This window comes from Hypanus sabinus, chromosome 8 (genome assembly GCF_030144855.1).
Source record: "Hypanus sabinus isolate sHypSab1 chromosome 8, sHypSab1.hap1, whole genome shotgun sequence".
NCBI lineage: Eukaryota > Metazoa > Chordata > Chondrichthyes > Myliobatiformes > Dasyatidae > Hypanus > Hypanus sabinus.
The window spans coordinates 23929650-23947775 of NC_082713.1; the positions used below are offsets into that span (position 1 = coordinate 23929650).

General features: G+C 39.2%; 1 protein-coding gene and 1 long non-coding RNA gene across 4 annotated transcripts in view; one reads left to right on the forward strand and one right to left on the reverse strand.

Annotated features, from left to right (window-relative positions):
* Positions 1 to 18126, forward strand: part of col4a5 (collagen, type IV, alpha 5 (Alport syndrome)) — a 276446-nt gene that overhangs the window by 185096 nt on the left and 73224 nt on the right. For all 3 annotated transcript variants that reach the window (XM_059976825.1, XM_059976826.1, XM_059976827.1), the window contains 4 exons: positions 4508 to 4621; positions 10202 to 10369; positions 12606 to 12695; positions 16460 to 16591. In XM_059976825.1, coding sequence (XP_059832808.1) covers positions 4508 to 4621; positions 10202 to 10369; positions 12606 to 12695; positions 16460 to 16591 — 504 coding nt within the window. The remainder of the gene's footprint in view (positions 1 to 4507; positions 4622 to 10201; positions 10370 to 12605; positions 12696 to 16459; positions 16592 to 18126) is intronic.
* Positions 4658 to 18126, reverse strand: part of LOC132397972 (uncharacterized) — an 85782-nt gene continuing 72313 nt past the window's right edge. Inside the window, exon 3 of the long non-coding RNA XR_009513499.1 lies at positions 4658 to 4673. This is a non-coding gene — a long non-coding RNA (uncharacterized LOC132397972). The remainder of the gene's footprint in view (positions 4674 to 18126) is intronic.

Here is an 18126-nt window from a genome sequence, read left to right on the forward strand (position 1 = left end):
TTTTAATTGTTGTTTGAACCCTTGGATGGATAGTTCCATATCTGTTCAAGTCTTACCAAACAAGTCGGCTACTCTTATCAATTCCTTCATGAATGATTCTGGAATTTTGGATATTTGGAGATTTCTACACCCCAAGGATAAAGTGTTTTCTTTTTTTTTCACATGTGTATCATTCTTACTCTAGAATTGATTATTTTTTTTATCAACTCTCGTCTCTTCCCATCTGTGATTGACTGTAACTATGACATTATTACCATTTCTGATCATGCTCCAATGAAACTTTCTATCAAATTAATGGGTACAGTTCCTAGCATTAGACAATGGCGATTTAACTCCAATTTGCTTCAAGATTTGGATTTTGTTGTGTTTATGAAGGAACAGATTGATTTCTTCTTTTCAACTAATTTTGCAGAAGAAATTTCCAATGGAACACTTTGGGACACTTTTAAGGCATATATCTGTGATCAGGTTATTTCCTATTCTATCGGTATGAGGAAATATATTAAGAATAAAGTAATTTGGTCGATAAGATCAAAGAAATTGATAAGAAATATTCCAGTGCTCCTAGTAAGGAGCCTTATAAACAGAGTCCAGCTTCAAATGGAATATAATTTATTACTTACATCCTCGATGAAAACCAATTAATGAAAACCAGAAGTAAATTTTACATACATGGTGATAAATCAGGTAAATTATTAGCTAATCAATTGAAAACTACCTTGGTTAAATGCCAAATCATTAAGATTCATAAACAAGATGATAATTTGACAGTTAATCATGACGAAATAAAAAAATCTTTTCAAGATTTTTATACCTCTTTATATAATTCTGATTTTCCCAATGACCCTAATATTATGTATGACTTCTTAAGGAATTGTATTTTCCGAAATTATCACCCGAAGAACATTTAATATTAGAAACTCCCATTTCAGATGAAGAAATAAAAGGCGTCATTCTTTCAATGAATTCTGGTAAAACACCAGGTCCAGATGGTTATACAGTAGTATTTTTTTTAAATGTTTCTCTTCTATTCTCTTTCCTTGGTTAGGTAGAGTTTTTAAAGAAGCAATTAGATTGGGTTAATTACCACAATCATTTTATAGGGCTTTTTTCCCCTTAATATTAAAAAAGAATAAAGATCCCACTGAGTGTGCATCGATATCTTCATTGAACATAGATTCCAAGATTTTTTGTAAGATATTGGCAGTTAGGTTGAAGAAGGTGTTACCTCGAATTATATTTGTGGATCAAACTGGATTTACTAAAAACCGGTACTCTTCTTTTAACTTTAGGAGATTAATGAATATTGTTTACACTCCTTCATGTAGTACTCCAGAATGTGTCATTTCATTAGATGCTGAGAAAGCATTTGACAGAGTTGAATGGCCATATTTATTTACTGTATTCGATAAATTTAATTTTAGTTCGACATTTATATCTTGGGTTAAATTGATACATCATACCCCAATAGCTTCGGTTAACACTAATAATCAAAGATCTCCCTGTTTTGTTTATTTCGGGGCACCAGGCAAGGTTGTCCTCTTAGTCCATTACTATTTGATATTACCCTGGAATGTATAGCAATTACTATTCGGGAATCATCTAATATTTTTGGTATTACCCGTGGGAATGAGATACATAAACTATCATTATATGCAGATGATTTATTATTGTATATCTCTGAGGAATCCATTCACGCAGTTTTATCTTTGTTGGCTCAGTTTAGTAATTTTTCGGATTACAAACTGAACCTTAATAAGAGTGAACTATTTCCTCTAAATACGCACATCCCAATATATGGACGTTTATCCTTTAAATTGGTTACCGACTATTTTATATATTTAGGGGTCAAAATTACCAAAAAACATAAAGATTTATTTAAGACAAACTTTTTACCTTTAATTGATGAGATTAAACAGTTATTTACTAATTGGTTGCCAATGTCTTTGTCATTGATAGGCCGGATCAATGCTATCAAGATGATTATATTACCTAAATTTTTATATTTATTTCAAGCGGTACCAATTTTTATTCTGAAATCTGTTTTTGATAGTGTTGATTCTAAAATCTCTTCTTATATTTGGCAGAATAAAAATCCAAGGCTAAGCAAAAGATATTTACAGAAGTCTAAAAAGGAGGGTGGTCTGGCGCTGCCGAATTTTAGATTTTACTATTGGGCAATTAATATCCACTATTTGAAATTTTGGTTGTGGGACTTGGATGTAACTTTAAGCCCTCATTGGGTAAATCTTGAATGTAAATCTGTACAAGGGTTTTCATTGGGTTCTATTCTAGGAACTTCGCTTCCCTTCACTCTTTCTAAATTGTATAAACAATTAGATAATCCAGTAGTTAAATATAGTTTACGAATATGGTTTCAATTTAAGAAATATTTTGGGTTGAATCAATTTTTCCTAGCAAGTCCTATTATATCTAACTTTTTTTTTCTATCCCTCTATTATGGATCAAGCCTATTTGACTTAGAAAACTAAAGGTATATTACGATTTTCTGATTTTTTCTTGGATAATTGTTTCATGTCATTTGAGCAATTACCTAACAAATATAATTTACCTTGATCTCATTTCTTTAGATATTTACAGGTTAGAAACTTTTTAAATACCTTCCTTCCTACTTTCCCGAACTTATACTCTATGGATAGTTTGGAAAAATTTTTAGACTTAAATCTTTCTCAGAAAGGTGCCATAGCATCTATCTACAACATAATTATGAAAATTCATTCAGATGCATCAAATAAAATTAAAAATAATTGGGAAAGGTAACTTAAGCTTGCCTTACCTATTGAAAAATGGGAAAAAATTCTTCAATTAGTTAACTCATCCTCTATATGTGCTAAACATTCGTTGATACAGTTCATAGGGTCCATATGTCTAAGGATAAATTAGCTCATTAGTATTCTCATATAAGTCCAGTATGTGACAGATGTCACTCTGAGACCGCTTCTTTAACTCATATGTTTTGGTCATGTTCTGCTTTGAAAAAATATTGTGAAGATACCTTTGATATTATTTCAACTGTTTTGAAAATTGATTTACAACCTCATCTTATTACAGCAATTTTTTGGTTTACCAATGATAGAACCACACCATTTAACCTTTTCAGCATGTCGGATGATTGCATTTCTCACATTAATGGCTAAAAGATCGATTTTGCTGAATTGGAAGGAGATTAATCCTCCCACCACGTTTCATTGCTTCTCTCAAACTATGATATGTTTAAACTTAGAAAAAATCAGAAGTGTTATATACAATCCTTCTATTAAATTTGATCAGACTTGGAGGCCTTTTATTCAACACTTTCATATGATGTGATTTGACCCCTTTCCAAACCTGTTCTTGTGTTGTTATTATATGTAGGGAGGTTCAGAGCGGGTGACACTAAAGGTCCTGGTTTTTTTTTGATGCTATAAACAGCCCATGTTCGTTTCTCAGTTTTTTTTTTCTGTTAGGTTAGTATTGGTTAGTTTGGTTTTTTTGGGGGGTGTATTTTTTTTTATTTTTGGATATGTTAATCCTTTTTTGTGAACTACATTTGTATTTGAACATTTTTGGGAGGTTTATTACCCTTGTATTAACTGAATATATAATTATATACTCTATCTATTAACAATGTAATCCCAACAATTGTGTAGCAATACTATGTATATCCACTATTTTGATATTAATAGAAAGATTGAAAAAGAGATTGTTGGATGGATGGGAGGGAGTGACTGTCAATAGTAAGGGCCCTGCCTGTGCAGCGCTCCTGACAAATATCTCTGATGGTTGGAAGAGAGTCACCAGTGATCCTCTCAATAGACCTCATAGGGACTTGTGGTTAGATCCTTTGTAATTCCCAGACCAGATGGTGATGTAACTGGGAAGGACACTCGCGACGGTGCTCCTGTAAAAATATTCAAATGGAAGCACATTCACCATCCTGAACATTAACTCCTTCTTTTGGGAAGCACATGGAGATGCTGCAGAGCGTATCATCTACAAGGTGCACTGTCGCAACTCACCGAGGCCTCTTAAAACCTATGCAGTGGTTCCTTTGGTACTGCAAATTGCCTCTTTCTCGACTGCAATCCAGAACCTCCCTGTCCACACAAGATGAAACAATTCAAGTACAAGGACACTTTTTAAAGGAAATTAAGGGCGGGCAATAACATTGACTTAAGTAGAGAGATCCAGCACACACATACAAATAAAAATAATTTTTCTAAGAAGATAAAGAAAATCACCCAGGTTGAAGACGTGTGGGGAGGAAGATTTAACATCCCAGGTGTAAAGTGGTCACTAGATATACCAGTTGTGTTTAACTGAACTTAAAGAAAGTCACCTCAGTCAAAAAAAAACTATCAATTGTTGTCAGCTTAAATGACTCCAGGGCTGATGAACTTGTAAGTCGATTTGCATCAATGGGACTGTGTATGCTGTCGACGTTTAATGATGCAGGGTTGTTTCGCGAGAAAGATGGCTCTTGATAAACTTTATGTCTCTTTCTCAGGTGATCCAGGCTTCTCCGGTCCCTCCGGGCCTCCCGGTCCACCAGGCCCACCTGGAAATGGCTTTCAAGGCGCACCTGGTCCACAAGGCCCACCTGGACTGCCTGGACCACCAGGTATGAATTCCATTGGGAGTGCATCAGTAAGTCCAGCTCTGAATGCCTGGAACTAACAGATAGAACATTGAACATTACTGCACAGCATGGACCCTTTGGCCCAAAATCTCATGCCAACCTTTTAACCTACTCTGAGATCAATCTAACCCTTTCCTCACAGAGATCCCTCCATTTCTTATCATCAGTGTTTCTATCTTAAGAGTCTTGTAAATGTGCCTAATGTATCTGCCTCTATCACCATCCCTGGCAGTTCCATGCACCCATCACTCTGTGTTAAAAAAAACCTCTTGCATCCCATCTATACTTCGCTCCTGTCACCTGAAAGTTATGCCTCCTTGTTTTAGCCATTTCTGCCCTGGGAGAAAGTGTCTGGGTGCACACTCGATCGATGCTCTTATTTTGTACACCTCTATCAAGTCACCTTAAATCTTCTTCGCTCCAAAGGGAAAAGCTCGAGCTCACTCAGCTTATCCTCATAATACATGTATTCTAATCAAGACATCCTGGTAAATCTGCTTTGCCCCCTCGCTACACCTTCCACATCATTCCACCAGAACTGAACGCAATATTGATTAATGAGTAACCAGCTAACAAAAACAATGTTTCTCTGAGTGTCAGCAATCAGCCCTAAAGCACATTTTACTCAAACTTCCTATGTGTTTACATGAAGGGAAAATAAAACTGTTATTTTATTCTCAGCTGACATGCAGCCTAACATCAATGAAAACTTCAAGCATTATTTTCTTTCAGGTTTTCAGAAAATGCAGTCTTCCTCTCTCCTTTGTTCTCACTCATCTTCACCGTCACATAACAAGCCTCTGCTGCCATCTCCCAGCCAGCTCATCATGCTCATTCTTTCGTTCCTCGCACCTTATCACAGACGTTCTCTTCAATTCCTCCTACACTTCCCTCTTCTCTGCAACTTCAAACATGTTCAACATTTCTGTTGAAAGATCATGACCCAAAGAATCAGCTGTTTAATTTTCCACAGAAACTTAACGTTTCCAGACATTTCTATCTTAATTTGTCTTTCTGCCCAACCCACCGTAAGAACCTCACCACATGAAATACCACTTGGACTTTCTCCCCAGGGAAAATAGACCCACAAATCCACAGGCAATGGTCCTGGAATTTCCATTGTGATGCCATAAGACATAGGAGCAGAAGTAACCATTTAACCCATCGAATCTGCTCTGCCATTGCATAATGACTGATTTATTATCCTCCTCAACCCCATTCTCCTGCCTTCTCCCTGTAACCTTTGACACCCTTACTAAACAGGAGCCTATTAACCTCTGCTTTAAGTATAGTCAATGAATTGGCCTCTCCAGTGATTTTATACCTGGTATTTGTAGAATTTGTGTAAGGATAGTTTATTTGAAATAGACCTATAGTGACTGTAGAATCACACGCAGGGCTCTGGGATCCACAGCCCTAGTAACCATCGAGGGGATTTAAGCCCACAATATTCAGGGCTATTATTCTCTTGGTGTGGGATACATTACAATTAGTTCTCTCCCCTTTGTTGGAAAACCTCTAGATGAGTAAAAGCCAAATGAAAAAGGAATAAGAAAAATGACCCCTTGTGGTGCAAAGCTTTTTATAACCAGATATAACCATATACAATTTTTTGTCTCATAATGTCTCTCACACGCTTCTGTTAACTGGTCCCATGAACCTGCCTGTGTCAGCAGCCAAGCTAGTCTGTAGGTGGAGCTCTCGTGCAACTTGGAAACCAAAAATCCCAATACCCAGTGTGGGAAAATTTGTGACCATAATTCTGAATGTTCTCCCAAACCTGGGAACTGGACCAACACACTTGTTTGAGGCTGCTTTGAGAAATTTCTCTTGGAAAAGTAGAACCCTAGATTACTTGCATGGGATAATTTGGTTTTTAATTTCATTTTCACATTCTGCTGGAAGTGTGTTTCCAGGTTTTTGAGATGCTGACATGTTTCAGGTAAGTTCTACTAAATTGGTACTGGCATCCAAAGATGTTTGGCAACACCTTTCCACGAATCTTGGCAATATTAAACTGCACATAAGACTCACGTATGTTTATATTCGAGATTGTAGATCCCAAAGTGTATGGAATGGCACAGAAACAAGATTTGTCAAAAAGGGAAATCAGTGTCAATTTACAAATCGTGTGTAATAACTGGCATCTGCTGGTCTCCTCATGATTAAAATCATTTGTCCAAAATTAACTCCTTATTATCCATGTGTAAATTATGTACATGCCAAATATGTCCATGCACCAACTGAGTGGATCCCGGCCATAGCAGGGGCCTGTTTTAAGAATATGTAGAGAATGTTAAGAGCATTTGTTGGAACGACCAGACTGATGTGCAATTGCAGAATCTGATTTGATGAGCAAGAAAATTCAAACAGCTACACCCACTGATATTCTGGTCCAAGTTTTATTCTCTTCCATGGAGTAATAGAACACTACAGGACAGAAACAGTTACCTTGCTGAACTATTATTCTGCGGGTCCCATTGAGCTGCACCTGGACCATAGCTCTCCATACCCTTCCCATCCATATACTTACCCAAACTTCTCTTAAAAATTGTAATCAAACCCTCATCTACCACTTCCACTGGAGCTCATTCCACATTCTCACCACCTTCTGAGTGACGAAGCTCCCCTTCATGTTCCACTTTCAACTTAACCTATGACCCACAATTCAAGTCTCACCCAACCTCAGCAGTAAAAGTCTGTATACCCCTCATAATTTCATATACCTCTATTAAATCTCCCTTCATTCCCCTACACTCTGGGGAATAAAGTCCTAACCTATTCAATCTTTCCTTATAACTGAGGTCCTCGTGTCTCTTTATATCCTATTGACGTTTTTCCTGTAGGTAAGTGACCAGAAATGCATACAATACTCCAAATTAGGCGACATCAGCAACTTCAACATATAGTACACCCCAACTCCTGTACTCCAAAGAGGTGAACGAATGGATTTCCCCTGCTCATTGCACTGTGGGAATAATTAATGCTAGTTTTTTAATTGAATATTTGAAGTACAAACTAGTTTAAGCACTGTAATCTGGTAGTGCTTGACTTCCACTGGGCATCTAATATAATACACTTGTTAAGAGAAGCCATTTGATTTTCTATGTCCCTGTTTATTTGTGGAAATCTGTTCCATAGTAAAAAAGTGCAATTACTGATGTATGTTGGTGGAGAGCTTTTTTTAACCTAACAGTTTTCTTTAAATTGTCTTCTGACAGAACGTCCAGCTGATGCGCGACTATGACATAAATTTCTTGCAGTTCCTCTGTACAGTGATATTTCCTTTTTCTTCCCTCACACCCCCAGAAATGTTCAAAAACCGGAAACCCAGATTTGATACTGAACACGGAGACAATTAGAGATGTCCAGGACATGCACTAGTGCAATACCGCTTCTCAGCAAGGTGCTGGTGTGTGTAATGGAAGTAGGATTCCACTGCTCTAGAGAGGAGGGGAAGGGTTTGGTTACATTTTGCATCACAGACCAACTTGTAAGGGAGAACTCGACCAGTTAATCTCCTCACGTTCCCTTCTTTCACCAGTTAATGTAAATATATGACAGATGGTGACATTATACATTGGAGTTGGTGACCATTATCTCAGTACTCCTCTCCAGTGATTCCTTCACTGCCTGTCTTATCTACCTGAGTTACTCATTTGAAATTTCTTTCACCTAAATTCCAGATTCCATGGCATCACACTCTCTTACTCCACTCTCACACCGACTTCTACTCAAGGTCATTTTCTCCTGGGGCCTCATAATTTAGTGTTAGCCACCCCCTTCGCCCTTGGGCCTTGCTAAACTCATTCACGACCTCAATCATATTTCCCTTTCCTTCCAGTAAAGTTCAAAGTAATTTTTTTTTAAACAAAGTACGTATATGTTACCATTTACAACACTGAGATTCACTTTCTCATGGGCATAATAAATCTATAGAATAATAACCAGAACAGAATCAATGAAAGACCATCCAACTAGGGCATTCAGCCAGAGCGCAGAAGACAACAAAGTGTGCAATTACGAAAAGAAGAAATAAGAACTCTCATAGATAAATAAGTAATGAATATCTGTGCAACACACTCAAAGTGTTGGAGGAACTCTGCAGGCCAGGCAACATTTATGGAAAAAAGTACTGTCGACTTTTCGGGCTGAAGCCCTTTTGCAGGACTGGAGGGAAAAAGCTGAGGAGTAGGTTGAAAAGGTGGGGAGAGGGGAATATCTGTTGTTGATAATATCCTGCACAATTGACTTGGCTATTCTAAGTCATAGTCATAGAAATAACAAGCATAGAAACAGAGCCTTTGGTCCAATATGCCTATTCTAACCAAGATGTCTTCCTGAGCCAGTCCCATTTGCCTGGATTTGACCCAGATCCATCCAAAACTTTCCTATCCATGTACCTGTCCGAATGTCTTTCAAAACGACATTTACCCACTGTGTGTTCAAACTCCTGCCTGCCAGGACCACTTTAAATCTTTCCCCTTTCATATTAAACCAATACCCTCTAGTTTTAGGCTCCCTTACCCTGGGGAAAAGACTGTAATAATGTATTCTATCAGTGTCCCTCTTGATTTTGTACACCTCTATAAGGTCAGCCCTCAGCTTCCTTCACCCCAGGGAAACCAGTCCCAGCCTATTCAACCTTTCATCTTAACTTAAGCCAGCCAGTCCTGGCAGCATCCTTGTGAATCTTTTCTGCACTCTCCCCAGCTGAATGGCATCCAGAATTGCACATAATATTCCAAATGCGGTCTCGCCAACACCTAGTGACATGACAACCCATCACTTGTATGCAGTTCCCTGACTTATGAAATCACGCACATCATTGGACTTCTTCACCACATTATCTACTGATATTTCCACTTCCAAGGAACTAGGTCCCTGTACCCCTGGGTCTCTCTGTCTTTTAATTTGACTTTCTGTGCTTAAAGGAGCTTTATTATTCCTAGTGCTGCCTAAAACTTGGACAGAAATAAACAAATGTAGCAGTTTATGAGAGAGAGAGAGAGAGAGAGAGAGAGGAGAGAGAGCAAGAGCGAGAGAGCGAGAGCAAGAGCGAGAGAGAGAGAGAGAGAGAGAGAGAGAGAGAGAGAGAGGAGAGAGAGAGAGCGAGAGAGAGAGAGAGAGAGAGAGAGAGAGAGAGAGAGAGAGAGAGAGAGGAGAGAGAGAGAGAGAGAGAGAGAATACAAGTCATTGTAACTAGTCCTGTGATTAAATCAGGGGTTGCTGGGCAGTGGGGTTCGAAACTCTAAGGGCCTATTCTGCACATATCTCTAAATAAATAAATAACTCACTTCTTTTCCAAAGAGTAAGTAAGGACATATTTATTGCTTTCCAGAAGTAAATACAGAAAACATCAATGGTCCCAAAAATAAATTGAGAAACTTATGTCTCTAGCTGAACAATAGTAAACCGGAGTTAAGATGAATTTAATGTACAAAAGGCAGACCCAGTTAGTAAAGGAAACATTTTGTAAACTATTGCTAGTGGTAATTCTGAATCTGGAAGTAACATTTCATGAATTTATTAGTGATAATCTGTTTCCATGTTGTTAACCAGGATCACCAGGCCCGTTTGGTGATAAGGGAGACCCTGGTCCTCCAGGTCTGGATATTCCTGGCCCTCCCGGAGACAAAGGAAATCCAGGGTTACCAGGTAGTCCAGGTCTACCAGGTCCTCCGGGTCCTCCAGGTCGATCAACATTCGATGGGCGCCCAGGTCCATCAGGTAAAGTTGAAAGTAAATTCATGTCACATCTATCACCATGAGATTCATTCTCTTGTGGACAATCACAGTCGATACAAAGAAAGTCAGTGAAAAACCACGCACAAACAAAAATGGACAAACAGCCATTGTCAAAAGAAGATGAGCAGTGCAAATACAAACATGAACAAATAATAATAATAATTAATAAATTGTAAATAAAGAATACTGTGTAGAGTCCTTGAAAGTGAGCCCACAGGTTGTGGAATCAGTTCAGCGTTGAGGTAAGTGAAGTTATCCGCACTGGTTCAGGAGATTGACTGTTGAGTAGTAACTGTTCCTAGACCCAGTAGTGTGGGACCCAAGTCTCCTGAGCCTCCTCAAAGAAAATAAATTCCTAGCAGTCTTTCTACTACTTATATAACAGGAAGTATGTATCCTTTGCTAGAACTAATATTTTGGTTTCTTTGTTCCATTGCTGGCCACTTTTCATAAATTAGGGAGGGGTTGGCTCCTCCCAGTGAGTGCAAAGTGTAATAGACACCTGCTTTGCATATCTCACTAAATCAACCAGCTACCTTTTACAGTAAAATGACCTGGATGAATTATCCCACGGTATCATTAAACTTGCCGATGTCCCAAAGAGAGGTAGGAAGGTTGTGAAGGGTAAAGATAGATATATGGATGAGCTAAGATCTGGCAAATTTAATATAATGTGGAAAAATAAGTTGTTGTCAATGTTGGGAAGAAAAAATAAAGAAGCTTACTATCTAAACAATGAGAAATGTAAGTGCTCTGAGATACTGAGGGATCTGTGCAATCACAGAAGATGAAAATGCAAATAGGGTGTGATGGTATGGGTTGATCAGACCCAAAACAATTCGAGTGTCCAGGAAATAAGTACAACAAAATAACTTAAGGCTACTTTGTTGTCATAAAACAGAAAGCACAAGTAAACTGGACTGAATACTAACTACATAGTAAGTCACATGAGGATTTCAGGGCTCATAATACTCAGCTGCCACTTGATTGTCACCATTGTCAGGGGAATTATGAATTCCGACTGGTGAAAACAGTCTGGATCCGTGCTAGGCACCTTGGTTTAGGTGAAGTCCCAAGAAATGAACGAGAAGTGCCTCAATAAACAGGTTCCAATCCAAAAGCGTTGAGAGATACGCAGAGAAAAATAATTTCTTTGGTCCTTTTGCTGTCATGCCAGTAGTGCCTGTGGCTAAGAAAGAATCCGGCAGCTATTAAGGAACCTATAGTGTAAGAATACAACCGCTATAAGCAAACTTTTAACAAATGTACAGACACCCTACATGCTGCAGGCTCATCAAGAGCTAAAGTGTCACTTGGAATTGTTCAGACTTCCATCTAATAATTTTACAAAATTTAACACAGCACAGCAAATAGTGTAAGTAGTTAGAAAATATTAATGCAATGTTGTCATTTGTTAGTCATGGAATTGAATATCAAAGTAGCTTTCTGCTTGTTAGCTTGGGTGCTGCTAGGGCTGCATCTGGAATACTGTGACAATATTGGTCTCCTTACTTAAATAAGGATATTAATCTTTTGGAGAATAATTCGCAGATGTATTACTGATACCTGGAATGAGCAGGCTATCATGTGAAGAAAGGTCGGACAGGTTAATCTTGCAACACCTGAAGTTTATGAGGATCTGAGCAGGCTGAATGTAGAAGGGAGGTTTCCTGTTGTAAGAATCTAGAACCAGGGTTCACTGCTTAAGAAAAAAGGGGTTTCCCACTTGATAGAAATGAGGCAAAAAAATATTTCTCTTTGAGAAATGTTGGTGTTTGTAATTCTGCTCAAAGAATAGTGGAATCATAGAATTAAAAATACAATAGAATCAGTGAAATTCTACACACAAAGATGACAGAAAGCTAATGTGCAAAAGAAGGCAGCATGTGCAAATAAAATAATATTAATTAATTAATAATACTGAGAACATGAAATGTAGAAGCCTTGATAGTGAATCCTTAGGTAGTAGAATAAGTTCAGAAATTAACCCCTACAAACCTTCTTGAAATACTTCTGTGCACTAAACACAGTATAAAAACAGTTTCATTTAACTGTTGAATGAGACCTTCAAACAAAGATGAAAGCAGAAAATATGGGTGAGATTCAGTAGAGATCCTTTCTAAGCTGAGGGTACAGCTTGTCAGATTTGGGTACAGTGTTTGGGGTAGCTTCATTAACAAGACTTCTGTATAATTCCCAATCTGTACTTTACCTACAGGTCCAAAGGGTGATATGGGTTTGATGGGAAAACCTGGCCCTTCAGGCCCTCCAGGTCCTGTTGGAAGCCCTGGCTTTCAAGGTCCAAAAGGTAGGTGTAAATTAACCTAGTGCTGGTGCTTGTTTGCATTTCAACAAGTTTTGTATTTCTTATCTCCTCTTACCCTTACCCTCTACTCTTGCCAAATGAGATCGCCTGAGACTGTGTTGGGACTGATTCTTATTACTTTATACGTCAGTGATCTGGATGATGGAACTAAGGGTTTCGTTGCAAAGGTTGCAGATGATATGAAGGTAGGTAGAGGGGCAGTTAGTACTGATGAAGTAGGGAGGCTATATAAGGACTTAGACAGCCTAGGAGAATAGCAAAGAAATGTCAGATGGAATAGAATGTTGGGAAATGCACTTTGGTAGAAAAAAATGAAAGGTTTGACTATTTCCTAAATGGAGAGAAAATACAAAAATCTGAGACATAAAGGGACTTGTCAGTCCTTGTGCAGGATTCCCTAAAGGCTAATTTGCAGGTTGAGTCGCTGGTGAGGAAGGCAAATGCAATGTTGGCATTCATTTCAAGAAGGCTAGAATATAAAAGCAAGGATGTAACACTGAGACTTTATAATGCACTGGTGAGGCCTCGCTTGGAGTATTGCAAGCCAGTTTGGGCCCCTTATCTTAGAAAAGGATGTGCTGAAAGGAGGTTCACGAAAATGATTCCAGTATTAAACGGCTTGTTGTATGAAGAGCGTTTGATGGCTCTGGGTCTGTATTTACTGGAATTCAGAAGACTGACCTAATTGAAACATATGGAATGGTGAAAGACCTTGATTGAGTGGATGTGGAGAGTATGTTGTCTATGGTGGGAGAGTCTAAGACCAGAGGACACAGCCTCAGAATAGAAGGGTGTCCTATTAGAACTCAGATGAGGAGGAATTTCTTTAGCTAGAGAGTGGTGAATCTGTGGAATTTGTTGCTACAGGCAGCTGTGGAGGCCAAATTTTTATGTATATTTAAGGCAGAGGTTGATAGATGCTTGATTTGTCAGGGCACAGAAAGGATACAGGTAAGGCAGGAGATTGGGGCTGAGAGGAAAATTGGATCAGCCATAAGGTATAGTGGAGCAGACTCAATAGGCCAAATGGCCTAATTTTCCTCCTATATCTTATGACCTTACAGTTTAAAATGGAAACTTTATTCTGCACTGGTAGTCAGGTACCCATCTATTATTCATCACTGTGCAATGTGATGCAGTTCGATTATAATAACTCTAGGTTCTATTAACAGCCCTCAAGGTCATAGTTCATCAAGCACTGTTGATTTATGTTGATTATTGGAAAGCAATCAAGAAAGTGATAGATTTGAGAATAAATATCAAGATCAGTTACATATTTAATCTAATTATGCCTCGGCCAAGTGCGGCTGTTCCCGTGCTGGGGCTGTGGAGGTCGCAGTCCAGAGAGAGCGACCATCTGAGCGAGGAGTGCGACAGGGCCTGCACCCTCCCTCCTTGTAGGATCTATTGGCTGACAAAAGTTTGGCTCGAGGGATGACTTTCAGTAAATCGCAGCAAGGTAGCTGCTCTGCTACTTACGGAACCCTGAGCTGAATTAGGATATCTGCAAATATTTTAGCACCGAGTTCCTCACGAACCATTGGTATGCTGAACATGTCCAGAGGCGGCGCCCATCTGTCCGTACTCCAGGCCAGTACCAACGGCACTTCTCGCCGGCCGCACGAAGCGGCGGTTACCCGAGGCCAACCAGTGACCCCTGACGCGCTTGGGTAATGACCTCGCGTGTATTCAAGTTCAACAGTGGGCGTGACAGGGAATGAGGAGAGGTGCAGCTGACTAATCGTTTCCTCACGGCCTGGTGGTTGGGGACCACTGAAGTACACTGTGTAGTGTGTGGCGGGGGAGCTACACACATGCGCACTGGGCAAAAAGAACGGAACTAAAACCCCGCAACCCGGAAACAATCTCTCAACAGTATTTGTGTATTTATTTTTCTTTTTTTTTCTCGGGATCTACTGGGAAAGTCTCAAAGATCAACCAGTCGAGCACGATTGACAGATTGGCAACCACTGTTCTAAATGATAAGGATCATAAGACTAGAGAGACCAATGAATGGATAGCCAGCTGATGGCAAGTCTCAGAACTTTTAGCTGTTACGTCAGAATAAAGAACTGGAGTTAACTTCAGTGGAGAAACCCAGGCACTGGGTTTAACTGGAGTACCAGAAGGGAACAATAATTTCCCCAGGCAATGCAGGGGAGTTCAAATCCTCCTACACAGAGTAGGGTAGGGAGAGACTGGAGGGTGGGAGGTGAGGCAGAATCAATACAAAATAAGAAAACTTATGTAAACTTAATTATTTCCATTTGGTAGGAAAGGAGCTTAAAAAGAATTTAAAATGGAATGGTGCCATTTCCAAGTTCTTTCTTAACAAATTGCATTTTAATGCAATTAATTCCAGTTCCACCTTGATGTCCCAAGGCATGCATGGGCTCGTAGTGGCATTCTTACCCTTTGTGAGTCTCTGCTACCAGATAAAGTTGTCAGAAACACAAGATGAGAAAATAAAGATTAAAATGTTAAATAATTAAATCCTCCACTTATACTTGTTTGTGACTTGATTACTTTTTCTTGTTTATACTTGCTCTTGGTCGCCTTTTGTCTATGTGTTCACTGGGGTGAGGATTTTTTGTTTATTCCCCCTCCCCGCCTTTTCTCTTTCCAGCCCTTTGCTGCTGACAGCATGGGTCTGTAGCAGATAATGCTCCCCACTTCTCAACGTCACCTCCAAGGTCTTGACGCTCTGCAACTGGCTGTTGGCTTCCAAATGAAACTGCTGACCAGCAGACTACCAGGATTCAATTGAGATCTGGCATTTTCTGGCACTGTAATTCCTAATGAATGAATTATGGTCAGTTGTCATACAGAGATTTACCTAGAAATCCATGAACGTTGAACACTAATTGCTTCATACAGTACATGGTCTCATTAGCACATTATACTCAGCCTCAAATTCGCTCGATCAATGTTATTGGACATTAAACAGAATCTAGTAGCTGCAACAGTTTGATCCTCGCGCAATTTATTAGTGGAAGTTTTGAATGGAGAGACTGCATCGTGTTTCAGTGTTCCTTTAATTTTTCATTAACTTCTTAATTCACTTCGGCTTAATGAACAAAAGTTATTTATTAACACAAGACTTTCTGCAAATGCTGGAAATCCAGAGCAAACCACACAAAATAGTGGAGGTCAGGCAGCATCTATGGAGAGGAATAAACAGTCGAAATTTCAAGCTGAGACCCTTCGTCAGGACTGGAAAGAAAGCAGGAATAAGAAAGTGGGGGAGAGGAAGGAGTACAAGTTGGCGAGTTATGCTGGCCTCTTCCCTCTACCTTTCCAGTAATGATGAAGGGTCTTGGCCCAAAACATCAATTGTTCATTCTGCTCCATAAATGTTGCCTGATGTGCAGGGTTCTTCCAACATTTTGTGTTTGTTCTTCAGGTGATAGGTGAAACCAGGTGAGGGGGAAAGCTGTTAGGGGATAGTTAGGGAAGGAAAAGGGCTGAAAAAGAAGGAATCTGAAAGGAGAGGAGAATGGACCCTGGAAGTAGAGGAAGGATTAGGGGAAACAGAAGGAGGTGATGGGCTGGTGAGGAGAAGGGAAGGGGTAAGCCAGAATGGGGAGTGAAAAAAGAGAGAAGTAGAGAAAAAAATTACCAGAAGTTGGAGAAATTGTTATCTGGGACTCTAAATTATAGTGGCTGTTGACACAAATCAATTCCAGTATCTGTGAGCAATTTTATTTTTTGGCTTTTTTGTTAAATAATGTTTCTGCCTATTACAGGAAATGAAGGACTTCCAGGTGGTCCTGGAGGCCCAGGTAGCCCTGGAAGTAGAGGTCCTAAAGGTGAGCCTGGTTTTCCAGGACCTCCGGGACAAGTTGAACCAGGGCCAAAAGGAGAGAAGGGATTCCCAGGTATGTTAGAAATTCAGAACAAGTTCCTCCGTTGTGATTTAATGTGATTGCAGAAGGAGGAAAGACGAAAAAGACAACAGATGTTAAATATAGAGCAATAAAATCTCTTTTTTTCTTACGTTAACCAACATCTCAGTAATGATTTGGAGCTCTCTTGCACATGAACGTACTTTGCATCAATATGGGCATAGGTAAGAAACTTGGTATCTGTAGCGCTTAACACCCCGGATTTATGCTTATTGTGGTATCAGGACTTCAGGGAGATCAATTAGACATCCTATGTTACCCTTAGTTGAATGAATGTGGAAAAGAATTGAAATAAGATTCATAGCTTTGATAGTTAATATCAATCTCTGGTAAACACTGGGAACTTGGACCAGCATGAAGAATCCATAAATTCAGCTTTAATTGCCAATATAAAGCAAGGCACTTTTCCAATTTGTCTGATCAGAAAAAACATTTATTTTTACTTTAGAATTCATGCAATGCAGTATCTGCACAGTACAAAAGAAGCATCAATTCTGTCTAAGTTTCCATCATTACCAAAGTGCTGATGGTATTCTGAATGGACTGTGCATTCTAAAGTGCACACTGCTAAACTATTAATTTAATGGGGTGACATAGATTATAATGTGCAGTTCTAATACATTTAAACAAGTATGCCATTAATTTTGATTAACACTCTGATCAGAATTAGGTTTATTATCACTGACATGTGTTGTAAAATTTGTTGTTTTGCGGTAGCAGTGCAGTGCAATACATGAAATGTGCTATAAATTACATTAAAAATATAATAAGTAGTGTAAAAAGAGAGCCTAAATAGAGAGGTAGTGTTCATGGGTTGGTTGTCCATTCAGAAATCTGACGGCAAGAAGCTGTTCCTGGAAGGTTAAGTGTGTGTCTTCAGGTTCCTATAGTTCCCTGATGGTAGAAGTGAGAAGAGGGCGCGTCCTGGGTAGTTAAGTCCTTAATGATAGATATAACATATAACCATATAACAATTACAACACGGAAACAGGCCATCTCGGCCCTTCTAGTCCGTGCCGAACACTACTCTCACCTAGTCCCACTGACATGCACTCAGCCCATAACCCTCCATTCCTTTCCTGTCCATGTACCGATCCAATTTTTTTTTAAATGACAACATCGAACCTGACTCTACCACTTCTACTGGAAGCTTGTTCCACACAGCTACCACTCTCTGAGTAAAGAAGTTCCCTCTCATGTTACCCCTAAACTCTTGCCCCCCAACACACAACTCATGTCCTCTTTGAATCTCCCCTACTCTCAATGGAAAAAGCCTATCCACGTCAACTCTATATATCCCCCTCATAATTTTAAATACCTCTATCGTCTGCCTTCAACTTTCTACGCTCCAAAGAATAAGGACCTAACTTGTTCAACCTTCCTCTGTAACTTAGGTGCTGAAACCCAGGTAACATTCTAGTAAACCTCCTCTGTACTCTCTCTATTTTGTTGACATCTTTCCTGTAATTTGGTGACCAGAACCGTACACAATACTCCAAATTTGCCCT